Genomic DNA, 17,553 nt, shown 5'->3' on the forward strand with positions numbered 1-17,553 from the left:
TCAGCACTGAACTGGAAATTATAGCCAGGGAAGTTAGGCAAGCAAAAGAAATAAAACATATCATATTGGAAAGAAGAACAAAGCCATCTCTGTTCACAGATGACATGATCCTGAATATTGAAAGTCACTCAAAAGCCATTTTAATAGAGTATCAGAACTTAAAAACCAATGCAGCAGTATTGTACCTACAAGCTCAATATCCAGTAACCATTTGTATCAGATTCCCCTACACTAGTAATGAAAACCCTAAAAATGCAATCAAGAAAACACTTTCATTTACAATCATAGCAAAAAAAATAAAATGCTTAGGAATAAACTTAGCAAAAGAAATGTAAGACTTGTACTGAAACATTATTGAATGATACTAAAGAAGACTTAAATAAAGGGAAATAAATCACACATTCATAGGTCAGAAGACTAACATTAAGTTGGCAGAACTCCCCCAAATAGCTCTACAGATTCAGCACCATCCTTGGCAGCCTTTTTTGCAAAAATTGACAAGCTGATACTAAAATTTGTATGGCAATATAAGGGACCCAGAATAACAAAAGAAAAATGTAAAAGACAAACATATTGAACAACTCATGCTTCCTGATTTCAAAACTTACTACATAGCTGCACTAATTAAGACACCATGGCATTGGCTTAAGAGCAGACATATAGGTCAATGGACTTGAATTGAGAGCCCAGAAATATACCTTCCGTCACTGCTTTATGCCTATAAACTCTACAATTAAGGTGAGATAGACAAATTCCTTGGAAGAGATTACTATCCAGCGTCATTTGATAGCAAAGAGATAACCTGAATAGTTCCTGTCTGTTAAAGAAAATGAAGTTCTCTTGCTTTGTTTTGTTTGAGATGGGGTCTCATTCTGTTGCCCAGGCTGGGGTTCAGCGGTGCGATACCCTCCATCACCACTTTATGTCCATAAACTCTAAAATTTAGATGAAATAGACAAATTCCTTGGAAGAGATTACTACCAAACATCATTCAATAGCAAAGAGATAACCTGAATAGTTCCTGTCTATTAAAGGAAATGAAGTTTTCTTGCTTTCTTTTGTTTGAGATGGGGTCTCATTCTGTTGCCCAGGCTGGGGTGCAGCAGTGCAATAACCTTCCATCACTACTTTATGTCCATAAACTCTAAAATTTAGATGAAATAGACAAATTCCTTGGAAGAGATTACTACCAAACGTCATTCAATAGCAAAGAGATAACCTGAATAGTTCCTGTCTATTAAAGAAAATGAAGTTTTCTTGTTTTGTTTTGTTTGAGATGGGGTCTCATTCTGTTGCCCAGGCTGGGGCTCAGCGGTGCGATCATTTCTCTTTGCAACCTCGGTTTCCTGGACTCAAGAGACCCTCCCACCTCTTCCTCCCCCGGAGCTGGGACTACAGGCACGCACCACCCGACAGAGCAAATTTTGAAATTGTTTACAGAGATGGGGACTCGCTATGTTGCTCAGACTGGTCTCAAACTTCTGGGCTCAAGCAGCCACCTCAGCCTCCCAAAGTGCTGGGATTATGGACGTGAGCCACTGCATCTAGCCAAGAAAATGAGTTTTTAACTAAAAGCTCAACACAGAAAACTTCTGACCCAGATAGTTTCGCTGGCAGCTGTACCAAACCTTTAAGGAGGAAATAATACCACTTCTGCACAACCTGTCACAGAAAATTAAAAGGAGTGAACACTTCCCAACTCAGTATATGAAGGCAGCATTTTTCTGATATCAAAACCAAAGATATCACAAGAATAAAAAACACAGATTCACAGGTCCTCAGCATTGTATTAACAAGCTCCAGCCAGGCACAGTGGCTCATGCCTGTAATCCCAGCACTTTAGGAGGCCAAGGCAAGGAGGATCGCTTGAGTCCAAGAGTTCAAGACCAGCCTGGGCAGCACTGCAAGACCCTGTCTCAAAAAAAAAAAAAAAAAAGCATTATACAAAAATCAGTTGTATTTCCATATGAGCAATTGGACATTGAAATTTAACATCAGTACCGTTCAAAATAGCACCAAAACACATGAAATACTTAAGTATAAATCTTTTTTCAAAATATGTGAAAGATAGGTATTCTGAAAAATATAAAACACTGAAGAAAGAAATCAAAAGGTCTAAGTAAATGGAGACCATGCTCCTGGTTTAGAAGACTCAATAATATTAAGATTCCAGTTCTCCCTAAATTGATACATAGATCAATGCAACCCCAATCAAAACCCCAATAGGATTTTTTTGGTAAAAATAGAGAAGTTTATTCTAAAATTTGTGGGGAAAAGCAAACTAAAATAACCAGAACAATTTTGAACTAGAAGAACAAAGTTAGAAGGCTCACACTATCTTATTTCAAGACTTGCTATAAAAAAAGTAAACAAGATGGTGTGGGACTGGTGAAAGGTTAGATGCATAGATCAATGGAACAGAATAGAAAGCCCAGAAATTGGTCTACACAAATATGTTCAATTGATTTTCAACAAAGGTGCAAAAACAATTCAATTCAATGGAGAAAGGATACTCTTTTCAACCATTGGTACTGGATCAATTAACAACCAGTTGCCAAAAAAAATAAAAAGAAGAACCTCAATCCATACTTCACACCTTATACAACAATTAACTCAGAGTGAATCATAGCCCTAAGTGTGAAACCTAAAACTGTAAAACTTCTAGAAGGAAACAGAAAAAAAATATTTCTGACCTTGTAGTTAGGCAATGGTTTCTTTAATAAGATGCAAAAAGCACAAGTCAAAAAAAAAATGGTAAGTTGGGCTTCATCAAAATTAAAAACTGCTTTTTAAAGACAGTTAAGCAAATGAAAAGACAAGTCACAGACAGAATGAAAATTATAAACACATAAGATAAAGATCTTGCGGATGTTATACATAAAGAACCCTCAAAATTCCATAATAAGGAAATAAGCAGCCCAATTAAAAAACAATGGCGAAAGATTTTACAGGCGCCTCACCAAAGAAGATATACAAGTTGCAAATAAGGACATAGAACGATGCTCATTGTTAAGGATCTTAATCACGGGAAAGTACGGACGCCTGCAGTGATATCCCACTACACACCTGTTAGAATGTCTCGAATCTTAAAATCTACCAAGTGCTGGCAAAGGACACGGAGCATCTGAAACCCTCATTCTTGACTACTGCAACTACAAGATGCTACAGACACCTTGGAAAAGTTTGTCGGTTTCTTACAAAGTTAAATGTATGCCTACCATGCAACCTAACCATTCTACTCCTGGATATTCACCAAGAGAAGTAAAAACATGTTCATTCAGAAACCTGTATGTGAATGTTTATAGTGACTGTATTCATAGTCACCAAAAACTGGAAACAACCCAAGTTTCCTTCACCTCATAAAGAGAGAAGTTGATGTAACTGTACAATGAAAGACTCATCAGAAAAATATTTAAATAAACTATTGATAAACGCAGTGGCACAGATGCATCTCAAGTGTATCATGCTAAATGGAAGAAGCTGCTCAAAAGACTACATCCTGTATGATCCATGTATACAACATTCCAGGGGAGGCAAAACTGTATGGAACTGTTCTATATCTTCCACATTTATCAAAACTCCACCTGTACCTAAAGAGGGTGAAATTCACTGTACGTAAATTACATCTTCGTCAACCTGATATTACGGGGAGAAGAAACTCTTTTCCCTCTTGTGCTGAAGTCGCATGAAAGATGATGTAAATGCCGTGTTGAGGAGTGAATGCGCATAGCAAGCTCCGAGCTTCATTCAGAGCTTCTCCCCCCTCCATAGCTTGGCAATTTGTGGTAACGCAAAGGCTGTGTCCTTGGACGTAATGCACACGAGACACTGGCAGAATCAAATCAACTCTGTTGCCTGTGGACTCACAACGCACACCACTACCTCTTCCTCCTCCACCGCCTCTGCTGCCTCTGTTCACGGAGGGGGGACTTTATTGTTCAGTGGGGAGGGGGATAGTTTGTTGCTAAACCGTGGGGAAAATAATAAAAAGCGTCAAGGGGAAAAGCACATCACAGAGGCAAATTTGCCCTCACTTCAGGTCATCAGAAGCTCAGCGGGTGGAGAGGGAGGGAGCTGGGAGTGTGAGCGTTTCATGTGTTAACAGTCTTCCCGTGGGTGCCTCTCCCCTTTTGCCTTCACCCAAGTCTTTCTCAATCTTGATAGTCATGTACCTGTTTTGAATTTTATCCCCTGCACCCTGAACCTTTCTAAATTCAGAGGGGTTGCAAATAAGACTCAGCTCTAGGGCTCCCAGATTCCCCGGATAAGAATTTACCCCAAAACTGCCCCAAACTGCTGCTTTCCTGTAAGTCTTCTGAGGACCCTCTAATCTCCCTTTGTTCCTGAGCCCCAGGATTTTCTTTGCAATAGGAAAGGAGTTGTGTTTCATTGGCTTTCAGCTGATGCCTCTGTGGGAGGCTTCAGAATCGTAATTGGTTTCTGTCTGAGTGGAAGCCAAGAGGTACAGGAGTGTCAAGATCCTCATCATGTAACAGGATCAGCGGCACCCGCAGCCTCCAGGAGCTGTGTTTACAGGGAGGCTCAGCCTGCACTGGGCCGGGGCCCTTGTTTACTGAAAAGCCTTTATTCAGCCTGAAGGGAAACGGGTGGAGAGGAGGTGACAGAGCCGATGATGAAGAGCTGCGGTGTCATTTGCTGCCTCCGTGCTGAGCGGCGGCCACATCCTGGTTTCCCAGGGTGGGTGCCCGCATCTTCCACGGCATCTCTGCCTTGCCCTGGCCTCTCCATCCACCGCCCTCCCTCCTGCCTCACGCTGCACCTCCACTTCTGCCTGTGTTTGTCCTGTGACCCTCGTGGTCATAGCTGGTTGTCCTGACACAGACACTTGGGGTGGTTCCGGAACCGCATCCGGTTCAGGAAGTCTCTTCCTAGCCCAGCAAGGGCTGTAAGGGAAGGCTGTGGGCTCTCTCCTAGAGCTCAGATTAGGGAAGTGCCAGCCCCTACCCCTACGGGCAGAAGCCCCTGGGCTGGGAGAGGGCCCTTGCAGTGCCGTGGCAACAGGACAAGTGCGGGTCCCCCGAAACCCCTCAGCTCCTGTCTCCGGGCGTCCTGTGCCCCTCCCTGTTCTGGCACGGGCCCCCTCTCGACCTTGCAGTCGTCTTTGTTGTCGTTGGAGCTGAGGCTCTGAAGCCACCCCATGTCCGCCCCCCACGTCTGGATTCTTTGCCTGAGCTCAGGCCCAGGACCATAGAGTGCCAGGCCAAGGAGCTGGAATTCCCATCAGTTCCTCTCCCTTCCCGCTCAAAAGTGCCTTTTAGACTCTTCCTCTAATTTATTCCCAGAGAAGCCCGAGTCTCATTAAAGTGCAATGTCTCTGTTCCTGCACAGCTTTGAGTCTTTCCACTGTGGGTTTTTTCTTATTACTGTTTTATGTTATTGATCATTTGTCATTTCTTTTCTAATAAGCTCAGGATTGTCATCAAGTTAAACCGGTTGCTAAGAATCCACAATCTATCCCATTTGCTGTTGTGGGGTTATTTCTAAATCAGAAAATGTGCAGAGGGAGCCATTTGACACCTTTTGTGGTTACTGTTTCCGGGTTTGGATGTCTTTTTTGCTGTGTTGTTGCTGTTTTGTCGAGTGTGGTTTTGTGACTTTTAAGAAGAAAAAGAAGGAAGCAGAGCAATACAATGCTGGGAACTGAGCCACAGCTACCCGTGAGCACCGGGTCAGACGCAAGGTTTGGGGCTTGCCTGTTTCTGTTTTGTAATCAGAGCTGACACAAAGCATTGGAGGAAGAGACACAAAGAATGCTCTGTAAGCATTTGCACATAATAACCACCTACAATGACTGCCTAAAACTCCACATGGAGAAACCGTTTTCTTTCTCCGCCACATTTACAAGGATGCAAACATGGCCATGCGCCATAGTCTTTATTCCCATTTCTTCTATCAGAGAAAGCGACTTTTTAATAACTAATGCAGGCTCTCTTTTTCCTTTGTCGAGACAGAGTTGCTTTTAGCCAAAAGGAATTAGGGTTCTTGTTTATTTCATTTATTTTATATTTTGGGTCTTCACAAGTCTTAGTTTCTTAGCAAGGAACACACTCAGCCAGATTGACTGGACGGCATGTATGCTTAAGGAAATGCATCTGCTTAACACAGACAAGTGGCCATCCTCCCGCGTAAAGTCAATTAAATCCTAGTTAGTATTTGCCAAGTGTGGACCTCTCCTAGACGCTGAATGTGCACACCCCAACCCACATGTGTGCACACACACAGACATGCACACACTCGCACACACGCACGCACACGCATGCACACAAAGGCCCTGAAGCGAACGAAGACCTTTGCTCAGGGAAGAGAGGGCAGCAGCATGTCTAGCATCTGCATATTTCAAGTGAAAATAAACATGGTCTTTCTGAAGCTGTCTCATTAGGGAAGGCACTGAAGTTCTCACGAGTTAGTTTAACCCCAGCCAGGCTTGCAGCTCAGCACCCTCCTAGCTCTTCCACCATCGGGAGCCCAGCGGCACCCCCTCTGCTGCCCAGGAAGGTCCTGCACCCTCTCAGGGCCCGGCCTGGCCTCTCAAGAAGCTGTCTTTCTTCTGTCTCGTGAGCTCCCTCATCTTCCAGCCAGCTGCCTGGTTCCCTCTGGCATTAGGAGAGAGAATAAAGGCACTGTCTCCTCGAGCGCACCTGCCTCCTGATTGTGTTTGAAGTGGCATTCGGTACCCCCCTGCCCTGCTGCTCAGTGCTGACCTCAGTGCCCCCCGTTCCCTGGGGAGGCATTTCCCAAGGCCCTGCTCCCCATCATACACGTGTCAGCCTCACAGGCCACTCACTTGAGGGTCTCAGAGCCCCCACACTAGCAAACACAGGCGTGGAGAGTGCCTCTCCCAGCTCCGGGTAGGGGACCAGCGATGTGTTTTGTAGCAGACGCGGGATCCACCAACAGCCCGTGCCTCTGGTGCGCTGGCCAGACCAGAAGCCCAAAGCCTTCAGCCTTTGAGAAAGAGGTGCCTTTATCTGAAAATAACTACAGCCAGCCCTCCATGTCCACAGATGCTGCATCCGCAGATTCAACCAATTTTGGATAAAAAAACAAATGTAAATAACAAAAATAAATTTAAAATAACAATACAACAAGAAACAATCCAAATTTTAAAAATACGGCATAGCAGCTATTTACACAGCATTGACACTGTATCAGGTATGGTGGGCAAGCTAGCAAGGGTTTGAGGTGTGCCGGAGGACACGTTCTGCTTGTACGCGGATGCCACACCCTTTCATATCGGGGACTGAGCCACACAGGTTTTGCTATCTGAGGGGTCCTGGAACCCATACCCCATTGATACCGAGAGACAACCCTGTTTCATCGCTGGGCTTAACTGGGTGTTTTCTGTTGTTGAAGATCCCAGAAGAGCACGACCTGGAGAGTCAGATCCGCAAGGAGCGGGAGTGGCGGTTCCTGCGAAACAGCCGCGTCAGGAGACAAGCCCAGCAAGTCATCCAGAAGGGTAAGGGCGCCCGCACAGCCAGTCAGGGGCTCATTCCGGGGGTGGGGGCTGGGAGGAGGGCCCCCTGTGAGCAGGCCCCCGCGGCCCACACATAACCTCCTCCAGCCATCCACTGTCCCACGACAGACCCGCCCCCCAACCCCGCCTCCCTCGCAGATAAGCACATCAAGTCTGGTGGAGATGAAGTTGCTCCTCCTCAAGGTTCTGCAGCCCAGAGTGGGGAGAGGAGGGGCCGGATGGGAGCCCAGCCACCTCCTGGGAAGAGGGCTCTCTGAGGACTCTGCCTCTTCCCCTGCAAGGGCAGCCCCCAGCCCTCAGGATTATCAGCACAGGTGGAACTCATGGAAGCGGAACTTTGCATGTTGACATTTCCGGAAGGGAAGGCCTCTGAGAGCCCACATCTCCCCACCCGGACAGGTGTCGTTGCGCCAGGCCCCACAGAGGGCGCGTCCTTCCCTGGAAACAGGAAGTGAAAATGCCAGGCCCTGGTTTCCTCAGCTGGCCTCCACCTTGTCCCTGAAATGGTGGCCAGCTCTATCACCCCACACCTCAGTCATGATTTTCCTAAACCTTCTCCCAGATTTGCCACCAGATGCCAAATTGCCCCCTTCACCTACCTCGTTGTTTGCTCTTCCCGCTGCACCCGGGGTGGAGGGGCAGGGTGCAGCCCAGGAGGGGGTGGTGTGTGCTGCCGCAGACAGCGGAGGGAGCTCCTTGCGGAAGAGATCCGGGCTGCAGGCGGCCCCGGTCACAGAGACTGTGTGGGGAGTGGGGAGGCCCTGAGAGTCAACACAACAATGAGGGTGTCAGGCAGCCCCATCCCAGGGACCCTGGCCTCTCCCCAGGATCCAGAAGAGTACAGGGGCCCAGGCCCAGCCCTGCGGCCCCACCGAGGGCACTGAGGGCACGGAGCAGCAGTGGTGTCTCCGCACCCCTCCCCCTGCCCTGTGGCCACAGGCCCCCACCACTGAGCCAGCTCTGGCTGGGGGACGTCAAGCTGCCCCCAACCAAATCAGCGCCATCAAAAGTCAAGGACTCTGACCCCAGTCTGCAGGATTATTGTTTTGACCTTGCATCTCCGTCCTGTAAAATTCTGGAGATTATTATGGGTTACTTTCTGAAGTTGAGGTTGATGACCCGTAGGACAGATGCCCTCCCTCCTGCCAAAGCCGAGGGCCCTGCCCGCTCTGTCCAGGCCCTGCCTGCAGGCAGCACAGGCGCCATGAGCTCGTCCTAAGCGAGCGTGCCTAGGCCCGAGTCACACCTCTGCTCTGCTGAGCACCGAAGACACTGCTGACTTCTGGTACCAGCAACGTTTCTGAAGCGCGTTCCCACGCAGCTCTCCCTGCGAAGGCCTGCGGTTCATCTCGCATTAACGCAGAAGGTGGCTGTTGTACGGAAAGCTAATTGTGGTTGTTTGTAGCCCTCTGTGCATCTGAAGAGCTGACGGCAGACCAGGTTTAAAGCATCGCATGTTGCGATCCGGTGCGTGCTGCCCCGGCGGCCGCCGCTGAACCTTGCAGCCAGGGTGGCTTTCTCCAGCAGAAAGAACAGACCCTGCTGGATGAGGCGTCTCTGGGTGGTGGCGACAGGAGGCTGTTTTCCTGGAGGTTAGCGATTCTCTAGGACCCCAGCCTGCTAGCTGCAATGGCCAGCATACGGGGGCTACCTGCTGCCTGAGACAGGCTTGGGAGCTGAGTCTGGCTCACACAGTTCAACATCTGAAGATGAGCTGGCCCCTGATGGCCAAGGTGATGCTCTGGCCTGGAGTCTGTGGTCAGAATTGAGCAGGGCGTGAAACAGAGCCGGCATTCAAGACCCAAAACCGAGATTTCTAGACCAAAAAAAAGAATATATTTGTAAACCAGAGTTGAGAGTTCTCTTTGTGAAAAAGGGGAGAGAGTTTGTCCAGACACACAAAGGAGGAGCTGCTAAGCCGCTGGAGACACCACCAAATGAAGCCTCAAGACACAGGGGATGGTGCCAGCGAGCGTAGTGCCGGGAGTCACTGAGGAGTGAGGCCGCGCCCTCCTCCCAGTCCTCTGTCCTCGGAATTTGGATTCAGTGCAGGCATTTATTTTCATTTAACAGCCAACTGTGTGCTGGGAAAGATGTGAGCATTGAGAAAAAGGAGAAACTGATGCCTGTAGATGGAAGAGAACCAGAGAAGTCGGCGTCGCCCAGGAGATGGGGTTGGGAAAGCCCTGTGTCATGAAGGTCCCTGCCCGGCTCTTCAGCCTTCTCCTGGGCGACATTCACAACCTTGGCTGTCACGCACTGATTTTCAAACGTACCAAATGCGCGGGCTGGGTGGGGCTTCCCTTTGTCTTTCAGTGCTTAGAATTATGCCCAAACTCCGTCCAAAACTCCCTGCAGCTGAGAATGGAGGCACTGCTAGGGTAACATGGTGTTGCCGCCGCACCAAAGCCTTCGGGCCTGCCTGCCTCTGTGAGTGCAGCCCCTCCCTGTGTAATGTAGCATTCGTCTCCTTTCCGTGGTTCTGGGTGTTTGCTGGGGACTGACAGTGTTGGAAACAGAGTAGCTCACCCAAGGTGCTGAGCACACACCAAGCATCAGCGAGGCTTCAGCCCACAGACGCCGCGGCCCTGGTGCCACCTGGACAGTGCCAGGCACAAGCGGAGGGGCTGTCAGCTGCTGGGGGTGGGTGGCCTTGGCTGTGCTTAAGCCCAGTTCAGAGCGGCCTGCAGCAGAGTGCCCAAGTCGCGTGGCTTTGACCTTGCACCCCGACGGTAGGCTCCTTCTGTTGTAGGAATTTTTAGTTCAGCTAAAAACGGGGTCCTTGTCACACAACCATGAAAAATTAGGCTCCCAGACACTTTGAAGGGTGAGAAGGGCAGAGTTTATTGGGTGAGAAGGAAAAAACGGGAAACAGGGCCTCCCCGCAAAGCTGGAGTCCTGCTGGTGCACTTCCCACCTCGCAGATTGGATCCCAGGTTCTACCCCGGATCGGGAGGCTGGGCTCCTCCTGCTGCAAAGGGCGCCAGCTTCTGTGGCTCCCCGCGTTGTCCCAGTGTGCAGGCTGGTGGGAGTTTCTCTGGGGACGCCTTTATACGTGGCTGTCTCACTTCCTGCCAGAGCACAAGCCCACCGTTCCCCACAAGGAAGACTTGAGGCCGCCCACGGTCCTCTGAGCCAGACCAGGAGTTTGGGTGAGGACATGGTTAGTAAGAGCCAGGCGGCTTCTCTCTGTACTACCTGGAGCTGTGTCTCTGGGTGAGGAAGGCTTGGGGGTCCCCAGACACCCTCCTGGTTGCCCAGAGGCCACGCAGGTGACGCAGCCAAGGCCAGGAGGCAGCCCAGCTTGTGTCGTTGGCGCCGCAACTGACGATGAGGCTTATGCACCCGCAGATCCCCAGCTGCCCTCTCAGTCACCAGGATGGGTTGGAATCCATCTTGACGCCCTCCGCATTTTTCGCTTCCTTTTATGGTTCCTTCTAGAACAAAGCCTTTCAGAGTCACAAGGCACTTACTTCCTAATGCTCGTGTTTGGGGGCCTAGTGGTTAAGTCCACGTTCCCCTCTTCTGTTAAATCTGTGATTCCGTAATAGATCCCTCGGTCAAGGAAGTTCATAGTTAACATCTTTCTAGACTGAAAGACCCCCGGACTTTGGGTGCAGTGTGGATCCTGGCGACCACACCCATGTCTCCTCCTTAAGTCTATTACAAATGAGAGCCCTACCGAGCTTATTCTGAAACTTTAGCACTTTCTTCATATAATCCAACCCAGATAAATTTGTACAAACCTGACCACTGCTGTCAAGTATTGGCTGAATGCTTCCACATATCCAGCCCGGCATCAGGAGCTTTGGGGGCTTCCACATATCCAGCTCGGCATCAGGAGCTTTAGGGGTTTTGAGCAAAGGCATTAACCCTGTGGCCAGGGCCCCTAGGCCCTCGTTCTGGGTACTCAGTGGCTGCCGTCACCCCGAGAGCCCAGATGTGCCTGCTCCTCAGCAGGTGGTCAGGCCCCTCCCTTCAGTCCCTGCTTTTCTTCTGCTTCCTTTGCGCCTCTCAAGTCCCCAAGGTATTGACGTCAGCCATGATAAGATACATCTTTATTTATTGTGAATATTTATTGTAAATTAATTGTAAATATTGTAAATATTGTGAATATTTATTGTAAATTAAGACTGGCTTGCTGGGCACGGTGGCTCACGCCTGTAATCCCAGCACTTTGAGAAGCCGAGGTGGGTGGATCACTTGAGGTCAGGAGTTTGAGACTAGCCTGGTCAACATGGTGAAACCCCGTCTCTACTAAAAATACAAAAATTAGCTGGGCGTGGTGGCAGATGCCTGTAATCCCAGCTACTCAGGAGGCTGAGGCAGGAGAATCGCTTGAACCCGGGAGGCAGAGGTTGCAGTCAGCCAAGATCTCACCACTGTACTAGTGAGAGCACCACTCCAGCCTAGGCAACAGAGGAAGACTCCATCTCAAAAAGAAAAAAAAAAAAAAAAAAAGACTGGCTACTGGCTGGGTGTATGCCCATAATCCCAACACTTAAGGAGGCCGAGGCGGGAGGATCGCTCAAGCCCAGGAATTTGAGACTACCCCGGGCAACGTAGTAAGACCCTGTCTCAACAAAAAACAAAAAAAAGTAGCCAGGTGTGGTGGTGCCCGCCTATATCCCCAGCTATGTGCAGAGTTGAGGCGGGAGGATCGCTTGAGCAGGAAGTGGGAGCTGCAGTGAGCCATGATCGCACCACTCTGTACTCCAGCCAGGGCGACAGAACAGGACACTGTCTTTAAAAAATAAAAAAGGGGCCCGGCGCGGTGGCTGACGCCTGTAATCTCAGCACTTTCGGAGGCTGAGGCGGGCAGATCACAAGGTCAGGAGATCAAGACCGTCCTGTCTAACACGGTGAAACCCCATCTCTACTAAAAATACAAAAAATTAGCCGGGCATGGTGGCGGGCGCCTGTAGTCCCAGCTACTCGGGAGGCTGAGGCAGGAGAATGGCGTGAACCCGGGAGGCGGAGCTTGCAGTGAGCCGAGATCACAACACTGCACTCCAGCCTGGGTGACAGAGCGAGACTCCATCTCAAAAAAAATAAATAAAAAAGGGAGAAAAGATGCTGGCTCCTGGATCCACTCTTGTGTGTTTCTTTTGACAGGCATTACGAGATTGGACGACCAAATATTTCTGAACAGGAACCCCGGCGTCCCCTCTGTGGTGAAATTCCACCCCTTCACGCCGTGCATCGCCGTAGCCGACAAGGACAGCATCTGGTATGCACCGCACTTGTCAGGCCTCCCTTCCAGCTGACCGACAGCCCCAGCGATGCCCTGTTCATCCCTGATCACCACCACTCTTCCTTGAAAAGCAGATACAAGGCACTCACCCCGAGGCCCTTAGCACTGTTTCCTGAGAAACGGCCCTACTCACCTTCTCCCTGCCCCGGGCCTGGCTCTGTCCTTGTCACTGAAGGACAGTCCAGAGTCCTGCCTGCAGGTCAGAGGGGAGTGGCAGGGGCTCCCCAATCACACTTGTAATAGAGGCTTACACAGAGGGCCCGGCTTGCTGCCCTGCCCGCAGAAGCAAGTATGTGATAGACAAGCAGTAAGAAGATGCTAGGTGCCCCAGGAGAGAAGCGAGTTTAACTCACAGCAAATATCGCCCTTAGAGATGGAGAGAGTACCCACTTCACGGGGGAGGGCAGTGGGAGGGGGTTCCTTTTAGAGTTTAGAGTTTATAAAATCCCTGTGGTTCACACCTCCATTTCTTTTTCCTCTCTTTTTAAAAATTGTGGTAAAACATACATAGCCTAAAATTTGCCATTTTAACCGTTTTGAGTGCACAGCCGGTGGCATTAAGCGTATTCACATTGTTATGCAACCATCACCCCCATTGGTCTCCAGAACCTTCTCATCGCACAAAACCAAAACTTGGTCCCCATCAGACACCAGCTCCCCATTCCTGCATCCGCCTGAGCCAGTGTTCCACTTGCTGTCTCTCTGAAGTGGCCCACGCCAGGAGTCTCATACCAGTGGAGTCACCCGGGATTTGGCCTTTTGTACCTGGCTTATTCGGCTCAGCGTAGTGTCTTTAAGGTTCCTCCAAGCTATAGCACATGTCAGAATTTCCTCTTCATGGCTGAGTAATATTCCACCGTGTGGATGGACCACACTTTGTCTTATCGTTCATCTGTTCATGGACACCTGGGTTGCTTCCACCTTTTGGCTATTGTGAATAGCACTGCTGTGAACATTGGTGTACAAGTATCTGTTCAAGTTCCTGCTTTCTGTTTTTTGGGGATACGCCCAGAGTGGAATTGCTGGACCATATGGTGATGCTCTGTTTAATTTTCGGAGGAACCACCAGGCTGTTTTCCACAGGAAATCCTCTTCCCTTCCCGCCTGCACAGCCTGTGGCTCCAATTTCCCACATCCTTGCCAGCACTGTTATTCTCTCTTTGTTTGTTTGTTTGGAGACAGGGTCTCACTTTGTTGTCCGGGCTGGTCTTGAGCTCCCAGGCTCCAACAGTCCTCCTGCTTCAGCCTCCCAAGTAGCTAGGACGACAGGTGTGAGCCACCGTGCCCGGCTGTGGTGTGTGGTTTTTTGATAGCAGCCATCTCGATGGGTTTCAGGAGGTATCTCACTGTCATTTGGGTTTGCAGTTTCCTAATGACTTTTTTATTCCTCTCTTCTTCCCTTAAGCTTTTGGGACTGGGAGAAAGGGGAGAAGCTGGATTATTTCCACAACGGGAACCCTCGGTACACGAGGGTCACTGCCATGGAGTATCTGAACGGCCAGGACTGCTCGCTTCTGCTGACGGCCACAGGTGAGCGGGGTTTGCACAGCCGGGATTGGAAGCCAGGGTCTGGAGGAGTGGCGGGGAGGGTGTGCGATCCTGAGATGTGTTTGCACATCTGTCTAACAGAAAGCCCTGCTCACACGTGAGGGCCACTGTCATTCAGAAGTGGGGAGGTTTATGAGGGAAAGGGCTTCAGCGGCAGAGACAGGAAAGCAAAGATGACCCCATCCTTGAGGGTTCCAGGGACTTGTCTTCTCATCTCGGTCCTCTAGCCCTTCCAGCACCAGGAAAAGCCTCTGACAGCCTCTGTCCTTAAACCCCTGTGAGAGACCCGGTAGGTCCCACGTGACACCCGAGAATCAGGGAAGGATGCCCCAAGCCACAACACGTGCCAGGTCCTCCCCAGCCAGAGTCTCCTGGCATTGCTGGCTCGTTTGCCAGTTGCTGTCCCCACCGAGAGCTGGCACTCACCCTCCTCCAGTCCTGTCCTGCACCCAAAAGAACATCGTTGACCGTCATGGTCGCTGACCAGTGGTTCATTGCCGTAGTGGGTCTCACTCTGGTTTTTGTTTTCTTGGGTTTTCGGGGGTTTTTTTTGGAGGGGGTCCGAAATGTCTTAGTTTCACCCTCACTTTGGAATGATCGTTTCCACATCAGTTACCCCACGTTGACAGTCATTTTCCTTTAGCGCTTTGAAAACATGCGTCCATTGCCTGACGCTGATGAGAAGTCGCTGTCAGTCACACTGCACTTCCTGTGGAGATTAGAGAGCGCTGGGCGGGAGGCAGGCGGGAGAGGCCAGCACGGCTGAGGGAAGTGAAGGCAGACGCCCGGATCCCACCCAGCCTGTCCCTGTTGGCCCCAGCCTCTGGATACCTGAGCCTCTGAGAGTGTCGAGTTGGTTGTGCTGACAAGTGCGCAGCCCTCTCAGCACAGTTGCGGGCTCCTGGTGAGGGGTGTGGCCATGGGGATGTGTCCTTGTGCAACCCCTCCTCCGAGCACTGCCACCTCAGGACCAAGTAGCATCAACCCATGTCGAAAGCCCATCTTTGTCCCTGTAGCTGTCAGACGTGACCCGGAGGAGATGCATAGTTGGGGCAGGGGCGGGGGGGCAAGGGACCAGCCAGGCTTAGCCCACAGTTTCAGAGGCCAGACGTGAGCATCTCTGAGCACCAGAGGGAGAGGGCAGTTCCTTGGCCGAGAGAGCGAGCGCGGAGCAGGGCCGGGGTCCTTTGCAGACGGGGCTCAAGACAGCAGTAGAAGGGCTCCAGCTCCAAAACTGGGAACGTTTGGTGTGTGGGATGGAAAGCGCAGAGCGGGACAGGCAGGTGGGTGGAGGCAAGGCTGTCATCCACCAGGGCAATCAGCTGGGGCTTGAAGAGCACCTGAGGGCCACACAGGAGGGGCTGGCGAGGCCAGCGCAGTGGCTGGTGGGGGGTTCCAGGAAGGCTCAGAGGACCCGCATGCTTTCCCCACACCCAGGCCGACCTCCCTGCCTGTCTGCTGGAGGATGCAGAGGGCCGTTTCCTCCATTCTAAGCCCCGAAGAGCAGGGTGGTGCGTCCCTGCCCGCGTCTTAGGTGGAGAGCCAAGGCGTCTGCATTGTCCCTTCAAGTCAAGGCTACTCTCTGTGGAGCACAGAGAGGAATGAGGCGGAGGATACGGGTGTCCTCTGTGAAGTTGGCCTTTCGTTCTGCTCCCTGGCACAGGCTGGCTCACCAGAGGCTAAAACGCAGCCCCACCCACCCAACCGAGCTTCACCCGCCTGCCTCCCCGCCAGGGAACCCGATGCCCTGGAGCTGGAGGGAGGAAGGGCAGCCCCGGGTCTCAGGGCAGCCAAACCTCAGAGTTGAGCTCTGTGGCCAGGGTGGGACGGGATTGTGGTCTCCCATCCCCCGGGCTGCAACTCCTCCTGCTGGCTCACCCAGATGTGGATCTGAGGGCAGAATCCAGTCGGCGGGCACCCAGAGATCTGGAACCACAGGTAGTGAGTCAGGCTGGCCGCCCAGGGTCACTGCAGCACGTCTGCCAGGAAGGGCTCTTAGCACCAGGCACAGAGCACAGGCCAGGCCAGCGAGGGGCCTGGTGCACATCCTTTCCTCTCTCCCTTCCCAGACGATGGTGCCATCAGAGTCTGGAAGAATTTTGCTGATTTGGAAAAGAACCCAGAGATGGTGACCGCGTGGCAGGGGCTCTCAGACATGCTGCCAACGACGCGAGGTGGGTCCGCCTGGCTCCTCCCCAGAGCAGAATGTGTTCCCGGGGCTGCAGACACACTCAGAGTTCCGAGGCCCTTCTGGGGCTGCCTCTAAACAGGCTGCTCCACCTCAGAGTCCCCGAAATCCTGAAGCAGCAGCTCCCTGCCGATGTCCCCAAAAGCGTGAGAGCCCCAGGGCCCTGAGTGCACTGCCTGACCGGAGTCCCAGCCCTGGGCATGGTCAGCCACTCGTGGGTGCCCCTGTTCCCGACCTTCATCCTTGGCTTGCAGACGTGCTGCTTGGGACAGCATCACTGCTGGCAGGGCCTAAAGGGCCCGCATCACGCGCTCTTTGGGCCCAAATTTAACTCCTCCTTGGGGGTCGGGGTGCACATGGCCACCTGGGTACTCATGCACTCGCCGGCATGCCCGGGCTGGTGGAACGGAGTGGCTGCAGTGCCAGCTCTGGGTGCAGTTCTGTGTGTTGCCTGCACCGCTGCACGGCCTGGGTGAGGGGCGAGGCGCAGGCCCACGCAGGTCTTTCTGGAAGGACTCAGGCAGGAGTTAGGAGGCTCCTGGGGTCAGGCTTCGGGGACTGGATTTCCAGAGGCCCCTCTGCAGCGCCAAGCATTCGCCTCTAGGAGTCATAGCCCTTCAATGGATCCCACAGCCCTTGGCGATGCTCAGAGTGAATGCGTTACCCCGCCGTCCCCCGTCTGCCGGCTCCTGCCAGTTTGTGATTTCTGTGTCTTTGTCTGTAGCCTGTGGATGTGGCCTTATACCTCGTGGTCAGCCGTCCGTGTGGGGCCTGCCCTGGTTCTGCCCTAGGTCGCGTGGCTCTGTCTCTGCCCTTCTGTCTGAGCACCTGTCCCAGGAGATGCCAACAACCCTCACATGCCTCAGGGGACGTCATGGGGGCAGCTCCAGGGTGGACATTGCCTTGAATGTTGGATTTTTTTTTTAATGTTGCCATGTTCTTAAGTTTCATCCAGCGAAAAAAATCATCCACATCCCGCACTCCACGGGGGCCCTTTCCTGTCGCTTCTGTCCTGATCTCCGGGCTCTGCTTCCCCCGCGAGGCAACCCTCTTCTGGGGTATGAC

The 17,553-nt window shown here is 51.4% G+C and overlaps 1 protein-coding gene across 3 annotated transcripts in view; it reads left to right on the plus strand.

Annotated features, from left to right (window-relative positions):
* Positions 1-17,553, plus strand: part of RPTOR (regulatory associated protein of MTOR complex 1) — a 420,173-nt gene that overhangs the window by 387,692 nt on the left and 14,928 nt on the right. For all 3 annotated transcript variants that reach the window (XM_054458563.2, XM_054458564.2, XM_054458567.2), the window contains 4 exons: positions 7,375-7,480; positions 12,614-12,728; positions 14,158-14,282; positions 16,370-16,474. In XM_054458563.2, coding sequence (XP_054314538.1) covers positions 7,375-7,480; positions 12,614-12,728; positions 14,158-14,282; positions 16,370-16,474 — 451 coding nt within the window. The remainder of the gene's footprint in view (positions 1-7,374; positions 7,481-12,613; positions 12,729-14,157; positions 14,283-16,369; positions 16,475-17,553) is intronic.

The sequence above is a fragment of the Pongo pygmaeus genome, chromosome 19 (genome assembly GCF_028885625.2).
Source record: "Pongo pygmaeus isolate AG05252 chromosome 19, NHGRI_mPonPyg2-v2.0_pri, whole genome shotgun sequence".
Taxonomy (NCBI): Eukaryota; Metazoa; Chordata; class Mammalia; order Primates; family Hominidae; genus Pongo; species Pongo pygmaeus.